This window comes from Dendropsophus ebraccatus, chromosome 5 (genome assembly GCF_027789765.1).
Source record: "Dendropsophus ebraccatus isolate aDenEbr1 chromosome 5, aDenEbr1.pat, whole genome shotgun sequence".
In the NCBI taxonomy this organism is placed as follows: Eukaryota; Metazoa; Chordata; class Amphibia; order Anura; family Hylidae; genus Dendropsophus; species Dendropsophus ebraccatus.
In genome coordinates this window covers 55,338,061-55,362,626 of record NC_091458.1, presented here as the reverse complement: position 1 = coordinate 55,362,626, position 24,566 = coordinate 55,338,061, and the positions used below count along the sequence as shown (strand labels likewise).

The window sequence follows — 24,566 nt, the reverse complement described above, 5'->3', positions numbered from 1 at the left end:
CTGTTGAATAATATGGGACAAGTACGTTAATCTACATATACTTTGACATCTGAAATGTAATGGCAGTTTCCCATTCTGTGTGTAGCAACAAGAATGAAGATCGCTTCTGAACATACCTCCATTAGAACCGCCTGCCACTTCCAAAGTTGCTGCTCCCACTGCCACCACCATATCCACCTATAGAATGTTAACAAAATTAAATTTTAAACCCACTGACCAAAAAAGGGAAATCCAGGGCCCCAAGGATCAGACGTGTACTGCTACAGTGCCCCACGACATTAAACAGCAGTTCCATTCACATGTCTGACTGTTGCTACATTCATGCAGGGGTACATGTGACTTCTATTCTCAATATAGGTGGGGATCCCAGACAGGTTGTGAAAAGAAAAAAAAAAAAAGTTATACAAAGCTTTATTGGATATTTAACAATTACTCACCACCACCATAAGGTCCAGAGCTCCTCCCGCCGAAGTTGCCACCTTTCATGGGTCCAAAGTTTGACGACGACTGGCTGTTGTAGCTGCCAAAGTCATTATAACCTCCACTTCCTCCGCCGCCACCACCACTGTTGCCTCCAAAGTTACCTAAAACAAATGATTTTAACACTTTAGAAAGATTAAAGATTTTTAAATGACTAGCATCAAGAGTCCATACGAATCTCACTTACCATTGCCGCCACCAAATCCACTTCCACTTCCTCCACCATTGTTGTAACCATCATAGCCGCCGCCACCACCACCACCACCATTTCCTCCATATCCACCACCTTGGCCGCCTCCATAACCTTGACCTCCACCATATCCACGATTGCCACCGCTACCACCATAAGGTGGGTTGCTGCCATAGCCGCCATCGTTACTAAAGCCATTATTGTAGCCTCCATCGCCTCCATATCCTCCTCGTCCACCAAAGCCACCTAAATACAGATAATGAACGTAATCTTGAGGAACAAGGTACTAGAGACCTAGTGGGAGAAGGAAAAATAACAAACACACTTACCACCCCCTCTACTGCCACCAAAGTTTCCACCACGTCCTCCTCCATAATTATCATTTCCACCAAAGCCACCACGCCCACCGAAGTTTCCTCCACCACCACGCCCTAGATAGGACAAAGCAAGGTTAGCAAGAGTTATGAATAGTTACAGTTATCATGGATACAGTTGCAGGAGCTACAACTTTTACTATGAACAGATTTTTTTTTTGGCTGCTGCTGGTTAATTTAGAGCCATTCCTTGGCATGTCAGGAAACATTTAGATTAAATGGGTTATCCCGTGCTAAAAGAACATGGCCACTTTCTTTCAGAGACAACACGACTCGTCTCTAGTTCAGGTACGGTTTGCAATTAAGCTGTGTTCACTTCAATGGAACTGAGCATGGCCATGTTTTTGTAGCGCTGGCTAACCCCTTTAAAAGGTTCTATGCCTAGTGTTATGTTGAGAGTGCCTTAAAGTATGATTTCTGAAAAGTGTCATTAGTTAACAGGAATATGTAAAGCTTGCACTACAATCAGGTATGCATCTAAAGTGCCAATACCTTTAATTTAGAAGTTTCTCTAACTGGTAAGAGACTTCTAGCAGTAACCACAGAACACATGTGGGCACTGTGGCCAATTTTCAGACTTGCCACTGCAGAACAGCTAAGCTACATAGTCATTCTACATCAACTAGCAGTTATAGTTATGAACCACATAACTCACCCCTTTGGCTGGCAGAGGCCGATGCCATTTCTTGCTTGGAAAGCGCCTTCCTTACTTCACAGTTGTGATCATTTATAGTGTGATATTTCTGAACTAAAGAGGTAAAATAAAGCCAGATTAGTATACAGTAAACACCAATAAAAGCAATACAGTTTCTCAAAAACCGCTGCACTTACTAACAATCTTGTCGACTGAATCATGGTCTTCAAATGTGATAAATGCAAACCCTCTTTTCTTGCCATTGGCACGGTCTGTCATGATCTCTACCACTTCAATCTTCCCATACTTCTCAAAATAGTCCCTTAAATGATGTTCTTCTGTGTCCTCCTTAATTCCTCCAACAAATATCTTCTTAACTGTGAGATGTGCTCCTGGCCTTTGAGAATCCTATAAAGCAACACTTTGTGAGACAAAGCCTTGAAACACACAAACCCATCCAACTCATAGTATAAAAAATACAATTACCTCTCTGGAAACAGCACGTTTAGGTTCCACCACACGTCCGTCTACGCGGTGAGGCCTGGCATCCATAGCGGCATCAACTTCTGAGGCCGAAGTATAGGTGACAAAGCCAAAGCCACGGGAACGCTTTGTGCCTGGATCTCGCATGACCTAAAAGCCAAAATAAACGTTAAACAGAACATGCACCAGATCATGTTAGTGTACTCTCAATGCAGACTGTCACATTCAGCTTTTGTGAATGGAAACCCATGTAAATGCTCAACAAGTGTGTCTAGAGCTTTCTACATGTAGGAACACTTCAATACGAGTTGAGCTCAAGGTCTGAGCAGGTCTTGTAGTGTGCGTGTGTGTCACAAGTATATATATTTTTCTAATTTTTTTTTTTTTACACATTACAGCATATTGAGGCCCATTTTAAGCTTCACACAGACTATAGGTTAGGCTGGGTTCACACTGCGTTTTTTTCATCTTTTTTTGCAAAAACTGATGAACGGATGTGTGTGCATTCGTTTTGAACCGTCTTTCCCTTGACTTCCATTGTAGAAAAAACAACAAAAACAAAGCGAATTGTTTAACGGACGTAAAAGTAGCGTCCGCTACATTTGTGTCCGTCAAAAAACGGATCTTTTTTACAATGGAAGTCAATGGAAAAACGGATGCACAAAAATGCTTGTTTTTTGCAAAAACGGATGAAAAAAACAGTGTAAACCCAGCCTTAGATGAAACATACACTGAGCAGGGTGTAATACTATAATCACCCTGAGGTGGCGCTGTAGGGAAGCTGAACAGTTGTTGCCACCTCAACTACAGCTGATTTAAAGACAAAACAGCTACAATGATAATGTGGGGGGGCTGTGTTCACACATTCAGAGGATACATCCTTCCTCTATACATATTAGCTATGAATGATACTTAGTAGCCATACTGTATTGTTTCCAGTCACTTACCACACAGTCTGTTAGAGTTCCCCATTGTTCAAAATGGTCGCGGAGACTATCATCGGTGGTCTCGAAGCTCAGGCCCCCAATGAAGAGCTTGCGGAGCTGTTCTGGTTCCTTAGGTGACTGAAATGAAGCAGGATGAAGGTTACACTCAATACCAGCCAGGGCCGGGCCTAGCAGCCAATCAACGCGCTCCTCTCAGAGAAAAATATAAGACACGGAACCCGATTGTCGATACCGACAGACGATGTGTAACGGCTAGTTAACGCTAAAACTAAAGCCGGAAGGAGCACGGCGCTGACCGAGAGGAGGCGGCACACGTGGAGAGCGACTAGGCCGCACAAGATGGCGGCACACAAAGCCGGCCCAGACGCCTGCTGACTCACTCACGCTGACCTCCACATAAGCGGCCTGTCAGGTACCGACTACCCAGCTCCACGGCAAACAGGGCGTCTCCGCTAATGGAGAACAAGAGGCGACCACCGATCGGAGAGCAAAATAATAATAATAAAAACATATATAAAATATCAGCTATACGGCGCGGCTTTCCCCACACATAACACGACCCTTCGCGTCCGGTAAGCCCGCAGTGCCGCCTTACCTCGGATTTGTGCATGATGCCGGTGTTCTGACTGCTTCCTCCGCAAGGACGACGACCAAAGAGAGGCGAGACCTCCGTGAGCTTGGGCTAAGAACCAGACAAAACCACTTATCTAACCCGTCTCGGCACGCCCACCCTCCATCTCATTGGACGCTATCGATTTCCGCCGCTTGTGATTGGATAAAATAGATCCTATCCTTGTCTCTGATTTGAGGAACAAATAAAATCACGCCTCTTTCTTGAGGTTAAGGGGTGTTTGTAACGCCCACTTACAGCCTCTGATCTTATTGGTTTAGAGCCACGTCAATCAATTGTTTGATCGGCGGGCTTTGTATGGCTTGGGGCCTGTCCTGCGGACCTGCTGCACTATGAGTGACCTGCCCGCCCCGGGAGTTCTAGTCAGGGTCACGTTACAATAGAACCGGGCGGCGGAAGCCTCGGTGCTTTGTTAGGATACAGTACCGGGGAAGTGAGGGGGTGGGGAATGAGAGGAGGTTCTGCGCATGCGCTCCTGGGCTTGTTTTTGGCGGGGTTTGGTCGCTGCGCAGAACCGTCTCCGGTATCGGTAGTGGCTTTCATTTGCGACCGCTTTTCACGGTTGTCGTTGGGGAAGGTGAGTGTGCGGCGCCCGGCTCGTTGCAGCGCTGACATGTAGAGAGTCTGGTAATAAGCTGCCGCGTTATGCTGAGGTCCATCGGCAGCAGACAGTGCCGGTATAGAGTGGGGGGACCGTGATTGATTAGAGCGAGGAGCCAATCACAGGCGGCGGGGACAAGCGGCTTCTCTGAGAGGGGGCGGGGCATAGAGCGACTGCCGGTGCCGGGAGAAGCGTGTGGGGAGCAGGTACCGGGGCCCGGGGAGGCGGCGACGGCATCCGTGTGTTGTCTGTAGCCTGTCTGTGTGTGCGTATGGCAGCGTGCTCCATGTCACTACCGATAGCCCCCCATGTCTGCCACCGCTACCGATGATAGCCCCCCATGTCTGCCACCACTACCGATGATAGCCCCCCATGTCTGCCACCACTACCGATAGCCCCCCCATGTCTGCCACCACTACCGATAGCCCCCCCATGTCTGCCACCACTACCGATAGGCCCCCCATGTCTGCCACCACTACCGATAGCCCCCCCATGTCTGCCACCACTACCGATAGCCCCCCCATGTCTGCCACCACTACTGATAGCCCCCCCATGTCTGCCACCACTACCGATAGCCCCCCATGTCTGCCACCACTACCGATAGCCCCCCCATGTCTGCCACCGCTACCGATAGCCCCCCATGTCTGCCACCACTACCGATAGCCCCCCATGTCTGCCACCGCTACCGATAGCCCCCCATGTCTGCCACCACTACCGATAGCCCCCCCCATGTCTGCCACCACTACCGATAGCCCCCCCATGTCTGCCACCGCTACCGATAGCCCCCCATGTCTGCCACCGCTACCGATAGCCCCCCCATGTCTGCCACCGCTACCGATAGCCCCCCCATGTCTGCCACCGCTACCGATAGCCCCCCCATGTCTGCCACCGCTACCGATAGCCCCCCCATGTCTGCCACCGCTACCGATAGCCCCCCCATGTCTGCCACCGCTACCGATAGCCCCCCCATGTCTGCCACCGCTACCGATAGCCCCCCCATGTCTGCCACCGCTACCGATAGCCCCCCCATGTCTGCCACCACTACCGATAGCCCCCCCCCCCATGTCTGCCACCACTACCGATAGCCCCCCCCCATGTCTGCCACCACTACCGATAGCCCCCCCCCATGTCTGCCACCACTACCGATAGCGCCCCCCATGTCTGCCACCACTACCGATAGACCCCCCCCCCTGTCTGCCACCACCACCCCAGCAGCAGCCACAGGTCCCAGCTCAGCAGTGTACTGTGGAGGTAGGGGATGGTGACGGGGGGGTTATACCTATCTATAGGGAGCTGGGGGATAGACACATCTGCCAGAGGTTGGCTTATACACAGGTCTCAGCCCAGCAGTGTAACATGGAGGGTTATCCCTATCCATAGGGCGCTGGGGGATAGACACATCTGCCAGGGGTCGGCTCATGCTCCATGCTTCGGCCCATAGCCAGTGTACAGAAGGGTGAGCGGTGGCTTAAAGGTTTTTTTTTGCTTGGTAAGCTGACAATGTGCTGGTCAGTGACCCCCAGAGATCAGCTGTAATCTGTAGCCATAAAGCGTTTAGTTTCCTTGCAGGGAACCTAAATCTTCCACAGTATTCATTCATTTGTCCGATAATCATCTTGTGTAATAGGAGACAACGCTCCGCCGACATGAACAATGTAGTTGTGTGTCTTTCAACATGTTGAAAGGCCAACAACTAATATAGCAACAATCCACTGCTGTTGCTCTATGGAATAGGAGCAGAGGAGCAGACCGCTGCTATCTATTTGTTGCGCCTCTCCGTCGCCCTGTGTAATAGGGGCTTTATTCTAAGTTCCTTTCATTCAAAGGGGCAGTGCAGTGTAAAGCATTATTTCACTAAATAACACACATTACAAAGTTAAACACCATTGTAATGAGTATTATTTAAGTAAATGGCCTTCCTAGTGTTCCCCCCCATGGTACACCTGGAAGTGTGATGCTGTAACAATGAGAAAAATAAAATAAAAACCTACTGACCTCTTCAGTCACTATTCATCCAGTGCAGCTTACAAGCTCCCAGTCATGGCATGCTGTAGTCAGTCAGCGGCTTTTGTGGTCATGTGCCGCCATACTGTTTTTTTTTCCACCACTTATCCTGGAATCTTGTATACGAAGATACTAAGATTTTGGATGTACTACCTAGACCTGTTATGGGGCAATGTCAAACAAAAAAAAACTTTATTTACCTGAAGAGTTTGTGCAGCGTTGCACTTTCCTTTCTAACCAATTTGTGATCACTGCTGCAAACCAGACAGGGCAGTGTAAGGCACCCAGTGGCGTCATTCACTTGTAGTGTTATACATATTAGGACACTTATGATACCTGTTGGCATCAAATGCTCAACCCATAGTGCTACAGGATATCTCCATGTGTGATGTCAGCTTGGCCTGGAGAGGGATACTCTACAGCAGTGCTTCTCAAACTGTGAGGCGCCCCCTAGTTGTTGGTGAGGCACAACTGGGGAGCCAGTTTTAACAAAATGAACTATGATCTACACAGTCCTTTTGCTGTTTGCAAAAATCTCCATTTTAGCAACATTATTAATTTATTTTGTACTTGCTTTATTAGAATATAGAGTTTGGGAGATGGGTGAAAGGTAGCCCTAGCATTATTTTCAGCTTTTAAATGGACTTTCACCACAGATAGTGAGGCCCAGGCACCCTCTTGGTCAGTCTGGTGAGGCCCAGGCATTGCCTTGGTCTGTTGGGTGAGGCTCCAGTAGAAAAAGTTTGAGAAGCACTGCTCTACAGCCCTACTAAGTGGGTTTTCCCCACTTTCCCCAAATGGTGGGGGACCACTGGCACCTCCACTAATTTATTTTGAACACCTATGCCCTTTACTTGCCTTTTTATAAAATTTGACAGTATGGTTTGTAAAATCAACACGCAATCTCTGGTGGAAAAGTGTCTTTTTGCTTAAGGCCCTATTCCACGGAACGATTATCATCCGTATTCGGCCGATATCGGCCGCTACGGACGATAATCGTCCCGTGGAATAGAGTGCAACGATCAGCCGACATCTTTCATGTAGGCTGATTGTTGCAGTCGCTTGTTTTTCAACATGTTGAAAAACAAGCGACTGATACAGCAACGATCTGCTGCAGTCGCTCCGTTGAATAGGAGCATTGGCAGAAGACGCTGCTGTATCCTATGGGCTGCCAGACATTTATTAGCCAGTTAGGTAATGATCGTAGATCTCTGTACAGTGCCTTTAAAAGCCCTTTTACACTCACCAGTTATTGTTAAGCATTTCTAGAATTGCTCATTTACCCAATAATCGGCCTGTGTAATAGGACCAGCAGTCAGTTGATGAACAAGCAAATTGTCACTTGTCGGCTGAGTGGATCTTTTCTGCAGCCGCTAAAATTATCATTATCGGCTGAACATCTCTGAGCAGAGAATGTGTGCCCTATAATGCCAGGGGGACTTCTAGTATAAGTGTAAAAGTACAAATAAAAGTGTTGTTAATAATAAAAAGCCCCCTCCCCTAATAAAAGTTTGAATCACCCCCCTTTTCCCATGTTATGAATAAAAATAAATAAACATGTTTGCTATCGCCGCGTGCGTAATCGCCCTAACTATTAATTAATCTTATTCCCGATCCCGCATGGTAAATGGCGTAAGCGCCAAAAAAAATCCCAAAGTGCAAAATTGCGCAGTTTTGGTTGCATCAAAATGTAATAAAAAGCGATCAAAAAGTCGCATATGCGCAATCAAGGTACCGATAGAAAGAACACATCGTGGCGCAAAAAATGACACCTGACAAAGCCCCATAGACCAAAGGATAAAAGCGCTATAAGCCTGGGAATGGAGCGATTTTTTTTTTTTTTTTGTTGTATTTGTTAACAATGGTTTGAATTTTTTACAGGCCATCAGATACAATGAAAGTTATACATGTTACATATCGTTGTAATCATAACGACTTGAGGAACATATATAACAAGTCTGTTTTTTTCCCAGGGCAAACGGCCTAAAAACGAAAACCCCCAAATTAAAGAAATGCTTTTTTTTTTTTTTTTTTTTCAATTTCCCCACACTTTGAATTTTTTTCTGGTTTCGCAGTGTACTTTATGAAAAAATTCAGCCTGTCATTGCAAAGTACAATTAGTGACGCAAAAAATCAGGGCTCATGTGGGTTTCTAGGGGAAAAATGCAAGTGCTATGACCTTTTATGCACAAGGAGGGAAAAACGAAAACGCAAAAATTTTAATTGGCCCCATCCTCTAAGGGTTAAGCAAGGGCTGCATGAATAATATAACTAGAGATGAGCGAACCTGGAGCATGCTCAAGTCCATCCGAACCCGAACGTTCGGCATTTCATTAGCGGTGGCTGCTGAAGTTGGATAAAGCCCTAAGGCTATGTGGAAAAAAACATGGATATAGTCATTGCCTGTATCCATGTTTTCCAGAAAACCTTAGAGCTTTATCCAAGTTCAGCAGCCACCGCTAATCAAATGCCGAACGTTCGCTCATCTCTAAATATAACACAATTATTAAGCCATGTAATAGGCTGTATAAGGAAGAGCTAATCTGCCAAGGCACTCCTTTACAACCTTACGTTTTTGGCATAAAGATGCCCAAACACTATATTAGGCTAGCAGTATGAGGTATATGGGGGGCCTCCTAACTCTCCACTGACAGATGATATCGATGGAGAGAAGGGCCAGGTATCATTGATTTATGACCTGCAGTTCAAAGGCAACAGGCCGACAATCCGACCACCAAGCCTGGCGAGGGCTTTACTACTGCAAATTTGCTTATCCCTAATAGGAACCTTAAAGAAGCACTCCTTTGACCATGTAATTTTACCCTCTCAACTTAAGACTGGTGAGAGTTAGTGGCTGCCCTTCAAACTCCATGCCGATGTTCCCAATGCTCCAAGACAGCAGTGCTAACCAGTGAACCACAATGTGCCATATTCTTTAAACTTCAATCTGAAAGTCAGATTAGAAGTGTTTTTGTTGGCGGTGAGACTATGCTGATCTATTCTGCAAAAAAAAAAAAGTATTTGGCCCTAGAGATAAAAACAGTTGAGTAAATGGGGGTCTATGGGATGTGTGTATCTGGACTCTTTCCTAGTACTTACATTATAGTGTCACACAGTGTTTATAGTGTACATATGTTCCCCATTGCATTCCTGTTGTCTGCCAAGTTACACCGCGGCTGGTTTAGAGGTAGATGGGCAAATAGGTTTGTTTGTGGGCCACACCTGCTATTATAACTTGCCAGCAGCACACAATGTGGCCAGCATGATGTCTCCATGTCTTTGTTATACGTCGCATGCGCTATGCTACAAGTGATGGCTGCTGATTTGGTGCATATTGTTATGGAGAAAACATTGGGTCTTTCCCAATACATATCCGGGAAATATTCATTGTTCTTGTTACTGTAGTGTCACTGAACTGGAGAAGTCTGTGGCTGTGTCCTGTCTCTTGGCCTGGACAAGGTGTTATTCCTTCTTTGCTTACACCCCACCCGATGGCTGTTCAAATGCTAAACAGATACTGAATGGAGTTGGTTTATTTTTGATTAACAGGAAGCTGAAAAGGCTATTGATGAAATTGAATAGGCAATCACTCCATTGATTACATAGTTTCACTATCATCTCAGGATAACTTGGCTAGATTCACTCAGCATCTCATTTGTCATGCTAGACGGATGGTGACAATACACTTACCTGAAAATCTCTTTAGTTTGTTTCACAGCTATTTCTCCCAATATTCCCCTTAAACATATGGGCACTCAGCTTGATGGAGCAAACACATGCTCCCAATGGGGATAAAGGAATAAGCCGCTGCCAGAAACCTCAGACAGCGGCTTATCTCCCGTGAGGACAATAGAGAGGTCAGGATTTTGCTTGTTGCATTGCATTTTGTACCTAACAGATGAATCTGCCTATGATTACAGGTTGGCCTGATATCAGATGTATTTTAATGTATGTCTACTGAAGTCGGGCTCTGATTTGGAGCCACTATAACTAGTTTATTTGGGATTTGCAGTGAGAGTGATCTCATACACATCCTCATACACGCAGAGATGCTAGGAGTCTGTACTGCAGCATATAGAGGGAGATTTATCAAACATGGTGTAAAGTGAAACTGGCTCAGTTGGGATAAATATCCCCCATAGTGCCCTTCTGTATTGTGAAGCTGTAGATACTATGTGTGTTATTTTATGGAGCCTCCATGTTGCACCATATTCTCCCCTAAAAGTACTGCTTCTAAGGGAGATTACCTTTGTGATCGAGCATGAAGGTGCAGTACAGGCTCAAAGATTTCTATGGCTAATGTATTTTGGATTTCAACAAAATGGGTCCATCATATATTAACGTGAATGAGGCCTAAGTGGAAACTCTTCCAATAATACAGGAGGGTAGTGGTGGAGACATCAGGGGCTGCCTGCCTTATGGCACCCATTATTCCTGAGCTATTGTACTTGATGCTTATTTTTTTTACAGCACTTGATTTCCCACCAATACCAGTTCTGTTCTAGTAATATAATTTGTAATGTAATTCCCACATATAATAGTTAGAATGGCTTCGGACTGGACCGTCACTTCATATATGATGTCCTGATACAGTTCACATGTATATCTGTCAAATGTTTTTCTTTCTCTTACAACTTAAGTTTTCCGGCTCAGCCCATATCCAACGTACATAATGGACGTCACTGAGGCTCCTACAGGTAAAACTAACTGCAGATGTTATTAAATGCTGTGTAAAATGGTTATGTGTTTTTTCTACTTCCATAATACAGTACATGTAAGAAATTGTCTGTTTTTACATTGTATTACCTCTGAATATGTTTTGTTCAACCATATTTTTGTCTCCTGTTTAAAAAAAAAAGTAGTATTCTTATGGATGATGGACATGTATCTATAATATGGTCTAACACATGGGTCTCCAAACTGCGGCCCTCCACCTGTTGCGAAACTACAACTCCTATCATGCCTGGACAGCTAAAGCTTTTGATTTGGCTGTCCAGGCATGATGGGAAATGTAGTTTTGCAACAGCTGGAGGGCCGCAGTTTGGAGACCCATGGTAACATCAGCTATCATGTAGGAAAACCAAAGTGGCTGATGGCCAAGAAATACTACTCTGAAAGTAGTTGTAGCAATGGATTTGACCAGGACTTTCATGTCACCACTTTTCTTATCATAATAGTAGGGAAACAATAGTCTGTAAATGTGAGATGGTGACATCACCCACTACAGTCTGCCCACCTAGTCTGTTAGGATTGAGTGGGCCATAAGGACCAGAAGTTAAAGAGGTACTCCAAGCCAGGGTTATTTTAGTGTATGGCCAGGGAAGGGGTGGAAATAGAGGCTGACGGTCACTTACCTCCCCGGTTCCAGCATCGGGTCAAGGATTGCACTGCCCCGTTCTTCCGTTCCGCTGCCGCTTCCTGGTCTGAGCTGCGGCTTGAGACGTCACATCTCAAGGCAGCTCAGCCATTCAGCGGTCGTAGTGGAGTCCCGCCTGAATGGCTGAGCTGCCTTGAGACGTCACATCTCAAGCCGCAGCTCAGACCAGGAAGCGGCAGCCGGACGGGAGAACGGGGCAGCGCGATCTGGGACCCGGCGCTGGAACCGGGAGGTAGGTGACCACCCCTTCCCTGGCCATACCCTAAAAATAACCCCAGCCCGGAGTACCCCTTTAAGTCAGGATTATTATTATTTTTTTTATTATTATTTATATATTAACGTTTTAAGGTATTTCTATTACAAAAAGTTTATACAAGATATATCAAATAAAGCGCTAGGTCCCGTTCATAGTGAGTAAAAAGGGGCGTAATTACATATCAATTCTTTGAGCGGAGGCGCAAGGCATCGCATTGAAGCAATGTGACAGGTTAAATTTCAAGCGGTGTCCGTGGCGCAGGCTATGCTTGTAATTCCGCTGCTTTTACTCACTTTGAACGGGCCTATATACAGCAAAGATTACAATGAGAAAATACCATATACAATACTGCATTAAAGAGAAGTCTGACAAAAAGTTTTATTAACCCTTTGAGGACCAGGCCCAAAATGACCCAGTGGACCGCGCAAATTTTGATCTTAGTGTTTCCGTTTTTCCCTCCTCCCCTTCTAAGAGCTCCAGCACTTTCAGTTTTTTATCTACAGGCCATGTAAGGGCTTATTTGTTACAGGAATAGTTGTACTTTGTAATGGCGTCATTCATTTTACCATAACATGTATGATGGAATTCCAAATATATTATTTATGAAGATATAAATTGGTGAAATCGCAAAAAAGAATGCAATATGGTAACGTTTGGGGGGTTCCTGTGTCTACGTTATGCACTATATGGTAACAGCGACATGATACAATTATTCTATAGGTCAGTCCGAACACAACCATATGCAGGTTACACAGATTCTCTAATGTTATATGTGTATTTTTTAATGAAATCCTTTTTTTTGGCAATTAATTATAAATAAAATGGGCCTATTGTGACGCTTATAACGGTTTTATTTTTTCACCTACGGGGCTGTATGGGGTGTCATTTTTTCCGCCATGATCTCTAGTTTTTATTAATACCATATTTGTGAAGATCGGACGTTTTGATCACTTTTTATTAATTTTTTTATATATATAATGTAACATAAAATCGGTAATCTGCGCACTTTTTCCCCTCTTTTCGTGTACGCCGTTCACCGTTCGCAATGACGCTTGTTATATTTTAATAGATCGGACAATTACGCACGCTACGGTATATTATATGTTTATCTATTTATTTATTTTTATATGTTTTATTTATATAATAGGATAGGGGGGTGATTTCAACTTTTATTGGGGGAGGGGTTTTGGGGTAGTGTGTTAGTGTTTTTAACTTTTTTTTTTTTACACTTTTGAAGTCCCTTTGGGGGACTTTTACATACATTACTTGGATTTCTACACTGATGAATGCTATGCCATAGGCATAGCATTGATCAGTGTTATCGGCGCTCTGCTCATTGAGCCTGCCTGTGCAGGCTTAGAGTAGCAGAGCGCCGATCGGACCGCACGGAGGCAGGTGAGAGACCTCCAGCAGTCCGTTTTACCGATCGGGACCCCCGCAGTCACACTGCGGGGGTCCCGATCGGTAAGTGACAGGGGACTCCCCCTGTCACTTACACTTAAACGCCGCGGTCGCGCCGCGATCGCGGCGTTTAAGGGGTTAATGACACGCGGCAGCGCGATCGCTGCAGCGTGTCATTGCCGGTGAGGTCCCGGCTGCTCACTGCAGCCGGCCCCCACCTCCTATGAAGCACGCTCCGTTCCGGAGCGCGCTTCATAGCGGGAATAACACCCAGGGCGTACAGTTACGCCCTAGGTCGTCTGGGGACAGACTTCCATGGCGTAACTATACGCCCTGGGTCGTCTAAGGGTTAAAGTCTTGTATTGCTCCCCAAAAGTTATACAAATCACCAATATATACTTATTACGGGAAATGCTTATAAAGTGCTTTTTTCCCTGCACTTACTTCTGCATCAAGGCTTCACTTCCTGGATAAAATGGTGATGTCACTTCCTGGATAACTTGGTGATGTCACGACCCGACTCCCAGAGCTGTGCGGGCTGTGGCTGATGGAAAGGATGATGGCAGGGGGATACAGGGAACTGGAGGGACACAGAGCATCCCCCTGCCATCATCTTCTCCAGCAGCCACAGCCCGCACAGCTCTCGGTGTCGGGTCATAACATCACCATTTTATCCAGGAAGTGAAGCCTTGATGCAGTAGTACGTGCAGGGAAAAAAAGCACTTTATAAGCATTTCCCGTAATAAGTGTATATTGGTAATTTGTAGAGCAGCAACCACCTCAGTCCAGAAGGCGTTGATGTAAGGACAGGCACATATCATGTGCCAGAAGTCAGCAGGTTCTGCTTGACACTTGGGGCATGTAGGGGCTGGGATCCTGTCCATGTGATTCTTCTTTTTCTCCTCCACTTCCTAAGAGGGAAGAGTAATTGTCCAGTTAGAGGACAGGAACTTTTTAATACAGAGATTATCCCAGGATTAGAAGTTATGTTTTGTCCATTCACTAGGCAGATCATTTATCTCCATTCTCATGGTTGGTGGCCGTCCTAGCAGTCGGACCTTAATCAGTTTGCTTGTAGTGTTGAGAAAACCTGTCAAAATATTCTGGTTCGGCCATGTTACCTGAACGTTCGGCATGTTATTCCCCACAGCTGCAGAGAATAAATGCTGCCCTAGGGCTGCCAGGAAAACATGGGTAATGTTGCCGAACCTGAACATTTTGACAGGTTTGCGCAACCCTATTTATTCGTTATCCCATATTAGCTCGATAGTAAGTAATTTCCAATCTTGAGATAACCGCTTGCAAAGTTATCTTGTATCCACAGGATAGGGGATAGCTTGCTGATCGAGAGGGGTCCAACCAGTAAAGCCCCTCTAAGGCCTTATTCACATGTCCCACAAAGTTGTCTGTGATTGCGGATCTGTAATCCTTGATCAATTTATTGCCCATTGAGTTGTGTTGGGCTATTCACACAGTCCGTTCTACTGCAGATCCGCAATCTGTATTGCAAAAAATAGGATATGTCCTAGTGCAGATTGTGACAAAAGAAGTCTATTGGATCTGTGTTTTTTGAGTACGTCTGTATGTCAGATCAAAGATAAGCAAACTAGTTAATTTTTTTAACCAGTTCAGCATTTTTGTGGATGCAGATACAGATGCAATTACTGACCATATTTCACGGATCACGGAGTAAAAATAGCGGACCTTTGTGCAGGCCTGAAAAATCATTGCACGTGTGAGTGAGGCCATACCCCTCCCTCCCCCATAAGAGTGGGGACCACAGTCTCCTGTTAGAATGGAGAAGCAGCATGTTTGCACACCGCTACTTCATTCACTCCCTAAGGCAGACGCAGGAAACATGAGTACAGTGTTCATGTTAGATAGAAATACCCCTTTAGGCGATGTTCACACAATGTACAAACAGGCATTGTTTGGCACTCAAAAACATTGTCCGTTGTATTGAGTGTCAATATTGTAGCATTGCAATCAATGCACAACGGCCAGAAATAGCTGACATGGCAATTATTTCAACGACCATTGTTCAATACACTGATTGCACAACGTCCGTTGTTTGCATTGACTTCTATGACAAGAAGGGATGTTATTTTAATTGAAAATGGCCATTCTTGTTATAAAAAATATGTTGTGTGAACTTAAAATCTGTTTTCCCATGGCAAAAAAGTGATAGCATATGGCTAGAATCGGTGGTGGTCTAACCTCTGAGGTGCCTGACCAATCCTGAGAATGAAGCAGACACAACATTGGTATAGGACTATATTGCAGCGTCATCCGGGTAGGTATGGAACTGCTCTATGGATATATTTTCATTAAGGATGGTGGAATCAGTTGTTGCCAGAGACACCTGGAGGCAGCTCATCTCACCGCTGTACACAGTACAGCCAGTCCTGAGGAACATGTGTATGGGCTCCACCAGTCTATAACCTGCCCCTGCATGGTTTCTTAGTATTCATTTGTTACTGATAGATGCAAATCCTGAACTAGGGCTTTTGTGGCTAACTGCGACTTGCAGTATAACAAGCAGTTGTATATGCCTACCTTTAAAGGGAAACTAACAGCAGGTTTGTACAAACAAACCCACTGTTATCTACCAATAGCGTTGGAGCCTCTAATTTTATGGCCATTATTCGTATCTTCTCACCTGGTGCCATTTTTTAGTATTTTGCTCTGAATAGATTATGTATAAGCCTCTTGGTGCACTGGGGGAATGTAATTAAACAACTCAGACCTTCGAGTACAAGAAGTGGATCCTGTGGATATGCTATAATTGTCCAAGATGGACATACCCCTTTAAGCTGGCCACACACGGGACATTGATGAGCCACAGTCGTGCATTTATGGGATCATTCATACAAATTATCCTGCTAGCAACATGCCAGACTAAACTTCATCCATCTCAAAGGATTGTTGGTGTGTAGCTTAGCCAGCTATAGTGAGGAGAATGCAATGGCAGCAAATAAGAAAATCTTATATTGTCTCTGTAGAGCTGTGGGTCAAATATAAAAAAAGGAATCTGTGACGTTCGTCCAGTATATATCCATGCTGTACGGTCACCTTGTGTATGGATTTTGCCTTATTTTTTCTATTATTGCTATCCTGTCAGCATTTCCCATTGTGTACATTATGTGCAGTAATATAGCAAGGACACTAGACAATGCCTCCTTTATAAGCACAGACCAAACTCCAGACCAACTCCCTGTGTTATAGTCCACCCCCACAATGGATCATATATATATGGTAAAGCCCGTGGATCCTGAATAGCTTCTAGATGAGAACACCTCTGTAATACAGCCTGCCACAGAACATGTCACTATTTATTGTTCCCTGTGTCCCTCTATATAAAGTCAGAGGCAGGTAGAGAAGAGGACATTATAGCAAGCTATAAGTGACATATCACAGAAGTGTACAACTCAATCTTTAATATGGCCAGGCTTTAATAAGTCCCAATGCTGTGCTAAAAATCAAGATTTCCCCCCCAATATATATGCTTTGTGTTTTTTTTTTTCATGTGATCTTTATTTTCTTATGGCTTGTAGAGACCTTGTCTTACATATGTATAGTTTGTAACCACACTGTGGCTATGTAGCCGCTCCATCCTCAATAGAGGCTGTATGTGCTCTATCTATTTCCTTTCCCTCCCCCACCAACCTGGGGGGAAGGGAGGCTCAGCCTCTTCTGCAGCTCTTCTCTCCTGCTTCTATGCTGCTCTACAGCCAGATGGAGGAGGAGGGGTACCCACTAGCTTAACCCTTTAAGTCCTAGGTAGACACATATGGTGATAGAATAAGAACAAGGATTACCTTTTTTTACTAGAGATTGTGTATATGATAGTTACAATTTAAAGTGGTCTATTGCCTTCATGTGTAGTTTAGGGTGTGCTGATTGTACAGGAACGAATCATATAGATATAATTCTTTGTGCTATTTAACATCCTTTATAAAATGCCTGGGTATGATATATATATTATATAGTAGACATTTAAGACAGAGCAGGAGAAGACAGTTCTGCCATAGGGAATTAGATATGTTAAGAACATAGTACAGATTTTAAAGGGGGACCTTTTAGGAGGATTTAGCCAGGCACTTTACTGCCCGGCTGGTAGTACTCTCCGTCTGGGTGGCCCTATTATAAGTCTATGGGACTGCCTGGACAGAGATGATTGACAGCAGCATGGTGCAAGTAAATGCATGTGTCACTTAATAATCTAGTTTAATTCTGCCCACCGTGACCCCCTTGATAGCTAGAATGAGACGGCTGTGCACAGAGCCTATTACCAGGATATCACCTGTCTGTAAATGACCAGCTCAGATCATAGTGGTGAGTGTGGCCAAAATCCTAATGTAACATTTATTACCGAGCTCATACTACACACATTCATGGTTTTCTGCATAATTTTGTAAATATAACTTAAAAAATGACACAGAGCCACCAGAGATAATCAGAATATATCTTTATTTAATCCATATTTATATATCAAGTAAAGCATTAAAAGCTCAATTGCAGTTCCACAAAGAGGGGTCCTCCTCTGACAAATACCTTTTATAGCACGTGTCCCCTGCCCATGTGCATAGAACAACTGTGATTATAGTGCAAATATAGACAGATAGTATTATCTAGAAATTATACATGCAGTAAAATATAAAATATGCAGCCCTAAATAGATTACAAGGTATAGTGCAGTAGAAACCAAACAGCCATTGGACCACATGCCCCAATGCATGTTTCACTTTGGGTTTGTCAGGGGGTGTCTCCAGGTAAACTTAACCAGTAGGAGGCTTCCCCTGGTGAGGCAGAAGTAAAACATGTGTTGGGACGTCTGGTTTCCTGTAAGGCACAGATACGGTGGTTCTGTGTAATGGGTTGGGATTGCAAAACCCCAAATATGTATAGCAACCTTTCTTTTTTTTATGCACACTGTATCGGATACCCCTTCAGGAGATATGGCATAAATCCAATCTGAGTAATTTATCACCCACGCTGTTCATGTAAAGTGCAGCTAGCTGGGTATGACCCAACCCTATGTTTTACTAATGTAATGTGAAAACAGAAAGCCCCATCCTGCAGGGCCTGCTCTACTATGCCATGACCTGATGACACTATGGAGGTGTTTGAGTAAAAGTAAAAATCCCATTGTCTTGTTTTTGTGATAATGTAGCTTTCTTATTCATATATAGATAGAATAAACTCCCTCTGTTTGTATCTTTTTCCTTGTTTGTTTAGAGGAGAGAGAGAATAGCAGCAGTAACAACATGGGGAAAAAGAACAAAGCATCTGATGCCTCCTCTTCCTCTGAAGAAGAAGAATATGTGGTAGAAAAAGTTCTTGATCGAAGAGTAGTTAAAGGACAAGTAGAATATCTCCTCAAATGGAAAGGATTTTCAGAGTAAGTAACCCATCAGTGGTCTTCACCCGATCAGCATGCAGTCTTTCCTGTTACTGGAAGATCGGGTGACTGGATTCGACCACACTGAGTTCCATGCACAAGTCCTATTCTGATTCATGTACACAACTCAGCCAGTGTAGTTATATCCATAGTTACCCGATCTTCCGGCGGCAGAAGCGACTGCATGTCGATCGGGTTAGATTTGGAATGACAGGTATGCTTCGTAAGAGATATTTTATGTAATAATACAAGGTATACAGGTGCCATTGCGTACGAAAGCCATTGCAGCCATCCATAAATATAGTATAGTAGAATTTAAAGTTGCCCATTCAAATGCTGAGCCCACCAGAGCTGGGGCAGATGATACTAACCTCAGGCTTATAATTGGAGATGCCTAGCTGGGGATCCCCTTCTATATCCTTCACACGACCTCATAGGATATGTAAAAAGGACTGTGTCTGCTGAATTTGGTTGCCCATTAAGTCCAGAATTTAGTTCAAACTCCTAACCTCACCTATAAAGCTCTCCACAATTTTGCCTCTCCATACATCTCCTCACTTATCTTCACCTACAATCCTACCTGTGCTCTACATTCTGCTAATGATATTATACTAACATCTTCCATAATTAGAACCTCACACTCCAGCCTCTAAGACTCCTTTTGTGCTGAACCTTTTCTTTGGAACTCCCTACCCAAAGACCTTGGACTCGTACCCAACACTCACAGTTTCAAAGGTGCCCTGAAGACTCATCTCTCCAGGCATGCTTAAAACATTTCATAAACTTGTCTCCCCTTCTGCTTTACCCTCACTTTATACTCTATACCTTTGACAGTAACACACACACACACACACACACACACACACACTGAGAGACATTACTGACACACATTACAGACTGACACACAGCACTTACAGATCCGTCTTGTCCCTCTTACTCTCTGTCTGGCTGCTCTCCACACTGTGAAGTTGAGGACCTGCAGGTCATGTGCTCAGGTCCTTAACCTTTTTTCTGTCTGTGCAGGTTCTTCTCCTGTCTCTTCTGATGTTTAGCACTCACTCTTCACTACAGTGAGCGGGCTGAACATCAGAGCTCTGGGCGTCATAATTTCATAATTTAGCTTCTGCATTACAACCATCAAAATGTGAGTGAAGTGTAGACCTTCAGATTCAGTTCCAGGGGTTTGCACAAACTGGTTAGAAATTCCAGAACATAGTTCCTCCATTTTCATAAACTTTCATAAGTATTTGGACAATCTAATCTAATTAGGATTTGAACATGTCTGTCTGAAATTTGCAACACATGGACATCACCAAATGCTGACTTCCCATCCTGCTTCATCTCTCCACTGTCGCATTATAAATGAACACCAGTGACCCAGTTCCATTGGCAGTCCATGCCATTGTACCACCCCATTATGTTTGATAGATGATGTGGTTTCTGTCAGATGATGATTACTTATCATTCTGGTAAAAGAGGTTTACCCCTATCCGCAGACTAAAGGCCCTATTACACAAAGTGATAATTGGCCGAATTGGGCTGATTTTCACTCCATGTAATAGAGACCACAATCAGCCAATTAAATGATCATCGGCTAATCATTTCTTTAGGTCCTGACCTAAAATCATCGGGCGTTGGGTGTGTAATAGCGACGCGCGGCTGACAGCTGACAATTGAACAACAGGTTAATACATTACCTTTCCACGATCCCGGTTTTCTCCTGCCGCCTTCTCTCTTCCTGGCACCGTGCACTGCAGCTTCTCTGAGCTGACGGGGGTCCTGGCCAGTGATTGGCCGAGCAGCCTGACAGCTCTAAAGCTGCAGCCGGGAAGTATGCATGTATGGAGAACATCAGGAGCATGCTGAGGTAATGCATTGAAGGGAAACTGTCACCCACCGTGCCGGGGTAAAAAACGCCCGACAACTGGGATAACGATGTCTGTGCAGCCCTTGCTAAATGATTATCGGGCCGTGTAATAGGCACTCATTTACAATATTGATCGGGCCTTCATCGGCCCACGTAATAGTATCCTAGGTCATCAATGTCTGATCAGCTGTGTGCCAACACTTGGCTCCCTCCTCGATCAGTTTTTTGGCAGAGTCATGATGGAATCAGATGGTTTTGTTCACTGTGTGGTGGCTATGCAAGCTTACGGCAGCTCATCTCTGTTCACTCCGATTCTGCTATCTCTCCGAGACTTGTACTTTCTTAGCCTAATGGCTTCCTCCTTCACCTGTACTGACATCTCTTCAGATCACATATAGAGACTTCATATGAACAGCTACTAAATAGAAACTTGACACATGGGCTTAACTGTTGACTTTTTATGTCCTTAATTTATCCTCAATAATGTATCCTCAATTCCAAAATGATTTAGTCACATCGCTTGTCTTGCTTCATATCCTTTGTGGTGGTGTACAAAGGTTACATTATGAATACCATGCTACTGCCCAAATACTTCTAAACCCAACCTCTAAGGCAAGATAGTGTGTCACACTACAACTTATCTGACCATACCAAACAAGTTATAATAACAATGGATTCATAATTAACCAAGATTCTATTAGTTATCAGTGTAGTGTTCATTACTCAATAAGATGCATTCTCATTAAGTGTATTAAAATCTTTCCTTTCTAAATACATCTTACTGAAATACCAGAATTGCTGCCTTTTAAGTTGGAGTTGGATTGCAGAAGCCTGTATTTTATCAATACATTGCAGATAAGATAACATAGTCAATAAGAACATGGGTTAATGTTGTCCAGAAAGAAGGGGTCTGTCTTAAAGACGGCAGCTGATGTAATGTTTTCCACCACTCTCTTACCTCAGAGAACATAACACGTGGGAGCCTGACAGGAACCTGGACTGCCCAGAACTGATCTCAGAATTTATGAAAAAGTACAAGAAAGGCAAAGAGTCTGAACCCAAATCCAAGACAGAAGCCACCAAAAGAAAAGCTGGAAGTGATGACATTCGGGCTAAGAAAAGAAGAGAGGTAAAGATATATGTTAACCTTAAAGGGGGTCCTCCAGCCTTACAAAATTGATGGTCTGATTTTGCCATCAATACTTAATCGGGGGGCTGACTCCTGACACCCCCACTGATCAGCTTATTGAAGAGGCCATGGTGTTCATGTGAGTGCTGTAGCCTCTTCAATGTTTTCTTCTGCTTGTCCCTGCATTGCTGTACACTTAGTTATTGCCCCTGCTCACATGAAAAGGCCAATGCTGCGGTACCTTGTACCACCACTACTTATAATGCAGCACTTACAAGTACAAGGAAGGTTAACCCTGAAGAAGCTGCTGTGCTTGCATGAGTGGCCCGGTCCCTACAATCAGCTGATCAGCAGGGGTAAGGGAGTTTCACTACTATTCATCTACTATACATAGGCCATCCATTTTATAGGGCTTAATATCCCTGTTAATATAGTACATATAAGTTGATTTATGTAGTCGTTTTCATCAGTGATAAAGGGTGTCCTGAACAAGGGAACAACCAGTGAATACACCAGAACAGTTAAAAAAAAGCAGTTTCCTGTTTCCACCTTTGGCTTTAATTCAGCCCATGCATTTTACAGGGTTAAAGTGAACAAGTTATTTAGAAGTTTTTCTTTTTTATAATATTTTGCAGAGCAATGACATAGCACGAGGATTTGAAAGGGGACTTGAGCCTGAGAAGATTATCGGGGCTACAGACTCCTGTGGAGAGCTTATGTTCCTCATGAAATGGTAAGTGTCTTCTAGTTACTTTTAGGCAGGAATTCAACTAGATGTCAAGAAAAACAACGCTAAAAATGCCAAATTTGGCACATTGTGGGTTTTTTTGTAAAAAATGCTAAGGCCAGACGTTAGCTGTTATGAAATGCGATACCCACTTGACGTTTTTAGCTGCGGCATCTTTCAGTAATTTTTCAGTTTTTTGAAATTGCAGCTAAGCCTGTATTCTGTGTTTTTACAAAGAAATGTTGATGTTTTTCTCCCTTAGACTTTTATAGGGTGGGGGTCATGTCTATGTGCATATTGGTAATTTTCCCCCTAGTACTTCAATAGAGATACTGAAGGCACATGTCAAAGAATCATATGACTTGACATATCTGGCCATTCTGCATTAATTTCATTGTAATTGTCAGTGCAGCAACAGCCATTGTTTTTGAGTGCCAAACATCGTCTGTTGTACGTTTGCTGTGTGTGCCTAACGTTGTAGTTAGAGATGAGCGAACCTCAAACATGCTCGAGTCCATCCGAACCCAAACTTTTGGCATTTGATTAGCGGTGGCTGCTGAAGTTGGATAAAGCCCTAAGGCTATGTGGAAAACATGGATATAGTCATTGGCTGTATCCATGTTTTCCAGACAATCTTAGAGCTTTATCCAACTTCAGCAGCCACCGCTAATCAAATGCCGGTTCGCTCATCTCTAGTTGTAGTATTATGCAGTGATAATCTTGATTTTAAGCCATCTACATTTTCTATTGCAGGAAAGATTCTGATGAAGCAGATCTTGTACTAGCAAAAGAAGCCAATGTGAAGTGTCCACAAATAGTTATTGCATTCTACGAGGAGAGATTGACATGGCACGCTTACCCAGAAGACACAGAAAGCAAAGAAAAAGAAGCAGTGAAAAGTTAAAAATGCCCGTATATGTGTATGTGTGTGTATAATATACCTCCCTTCATTTTACACATACACACACACATTCTCCCCACACTCCACATCTGCCCTGGTCCAAGTGTTATCAAGAGGGGGAGGGATTTTGCCTTTCATAGATTGTTCAATGTACACTTAACCCATGTACCCTGAAGCACTCCACAAGTGGCATTTGCACAACATATGACTGCCATGCAAGATGGGGCAGCCATGGCATATTTACCACTCTGGGAGGAAAGCACTGTAGACATTGCTTGCTGAGTGCTGCTTAACTTTCTCTAGTGTTTCTTTTATTGTGAGGAAGCTCTGTAGTGGTGAGTAAGGGGTTAAATGGTTACACTGTCTGGTAAGTACAGACTGGATAAGTTGTGAAAGGACCTCCCTTGCTTAACCGTGACCAAGTATATACTGTACTAGAAAGGGATCGTTGCTGCTTCCTCCCGTTTTTGGACGCTTGTACTTTGAGGGAGAAGTTTGTTTTAATGGTTTTAATTTTTTATTTTTTTTAAAATCTGTCTGTATCTACCTTGATCTGGTTCTCTCTGAGTATTACTTGTTTTTTTGTATCTGAAGATATTTGCTAAAAGCAAAAAGGAACTTCTCAAGTGGCAAGTGTATCAACCTCGGGAGTATTTATATATTCATATCCAAAGTGTCAGTGAAAAGCACTTTGAAAAAGACACTGTGTATGCGTGTGTGGGGTCCCACCACCTGCACTTTAAAGAAGACCTCATCCACAATTTGTATGGAGGTGTTTTGAGACTGTGTGGCTATCGTATGTGTTGTTCATTCAGTGTGCCATAAATAGTGATAGAATGTCACGTGTGCGACAGAGTTCACGCCATACAGTATTGATCCCAAGTACAATGCTGAAGTGACGCTTGTTAGCATTTTATATATACAAATATATACAATTTCCATCTGTAATAAATTAAAACCACTTTGTGGGTTTTGATACAAGTTTTCTTAAAGGGGAAAATCATAATGACACATTTCAGTTATGTCAGTGACAAAATGACTTTATGTATAGTACAGTAAAAGAAACTTTTATTATCTGCTTGATGTTTTTATGCTAAAGAGGTCTCCGCAATGTAACTGGTTGTATTACTTCAGTGGTTTAGTGCAAAAATATTTTTCTTTGA

The 24,566-nt window shown here is 43.8% G+C and overlaps 2 protein-coding genes across 5 annotated transcripts in view; one reads left to right on the top strand and one right to left on the bottom strand.

The window, feature by feature from the left end:
* Positions 1 to 3,818, bottom strand: part of HNRNPA1 (heterogeneous nuclear ribonucleoprotein A1) — an 8,024-nt gene extending 4,206 nt beyond the window's left edge. The window contains exons 1-9 of one of the 2 annotated variants that reach the window (XR_011363160.1): positions 3,704 to 3,818; positions 3,109 to 3,225; positions 2,165 to 2,311; positions 1,876 to 2,086; positions 1,700 to 1,792; positions 1,000 to 1,101; positions 668 to 916; positions 438 to 584; positions 117 to 177 (exon numbers count right to left, since the gene is read on the bottom strand). Coding sequence is in view for 1 of the 2 variants with exons in the window: in XM_069970234.1 (XP_069826335.1) it covers positions 122 to 177; positions 438 to 584; positions 668 to 916; positions 1,000 to 1,101; positions 1,700 to 1,792; positions 1,876 to 2,086; positions 2,165 to 2,311; positions 3,109 to 3,225; positions 3,704 to 3,718 (1,137 nt within the window). In the remaining variant the exon portion in view is untranslated. The remainder of the gene's footprint in view (positions 1 to 116; positions 178 to 437; positions 585 to 667; positions 917 to 999; positions 1,102 to 1,699; positions 1,793 to 1,875; positions 2,087 to 2,164; positions 2,312 to 3,108; positions 3,226 to 3,703) is intronic. The other variant, XM_069970234.1, reaches the window with a different exon arrangement.
* Positions 3,496 to 24,566, top strand: CBX5 (chromobox 5). 3 transcript variants are annotated; one of them, XM_069970237.1, is made up of 6 exons: positions 3,496 to 3,520; positions 10,985 to 11,041; positions 18,617 to 18,779; positions 21,610 to 21,775; positions 22,411 to 22,508; positions 23,256 to 24,566. In XM_069970237.1, exons 2-6 carry the CDS (start codon positions 11,017 to 11,019, stop codon positions 23,404 to 23,406), a joined length of 603 nt encoding a protein of 200 aa, XP_069826338.1. In that variant the 5' UTR covers positions 3,496 to 3,520; positions 10,985 to 11,016; the 3' UTR covers positions 23,407 to 24,566. The 3 variants fall into 3 exon arrangements, with proteins under 3 accessions (XP_069826338.1, XP_069826336.1, XP_069826337.1); XM_069970235.1 differs by lacking the exon at positions 3,496 to 3,520 and adding an exon at positions 4,089 to 4,316; XM_069970236.1 differs by lacking the exon at positions 3,496 to 3,520 and adding an exon at positions 4,504 to 4,546.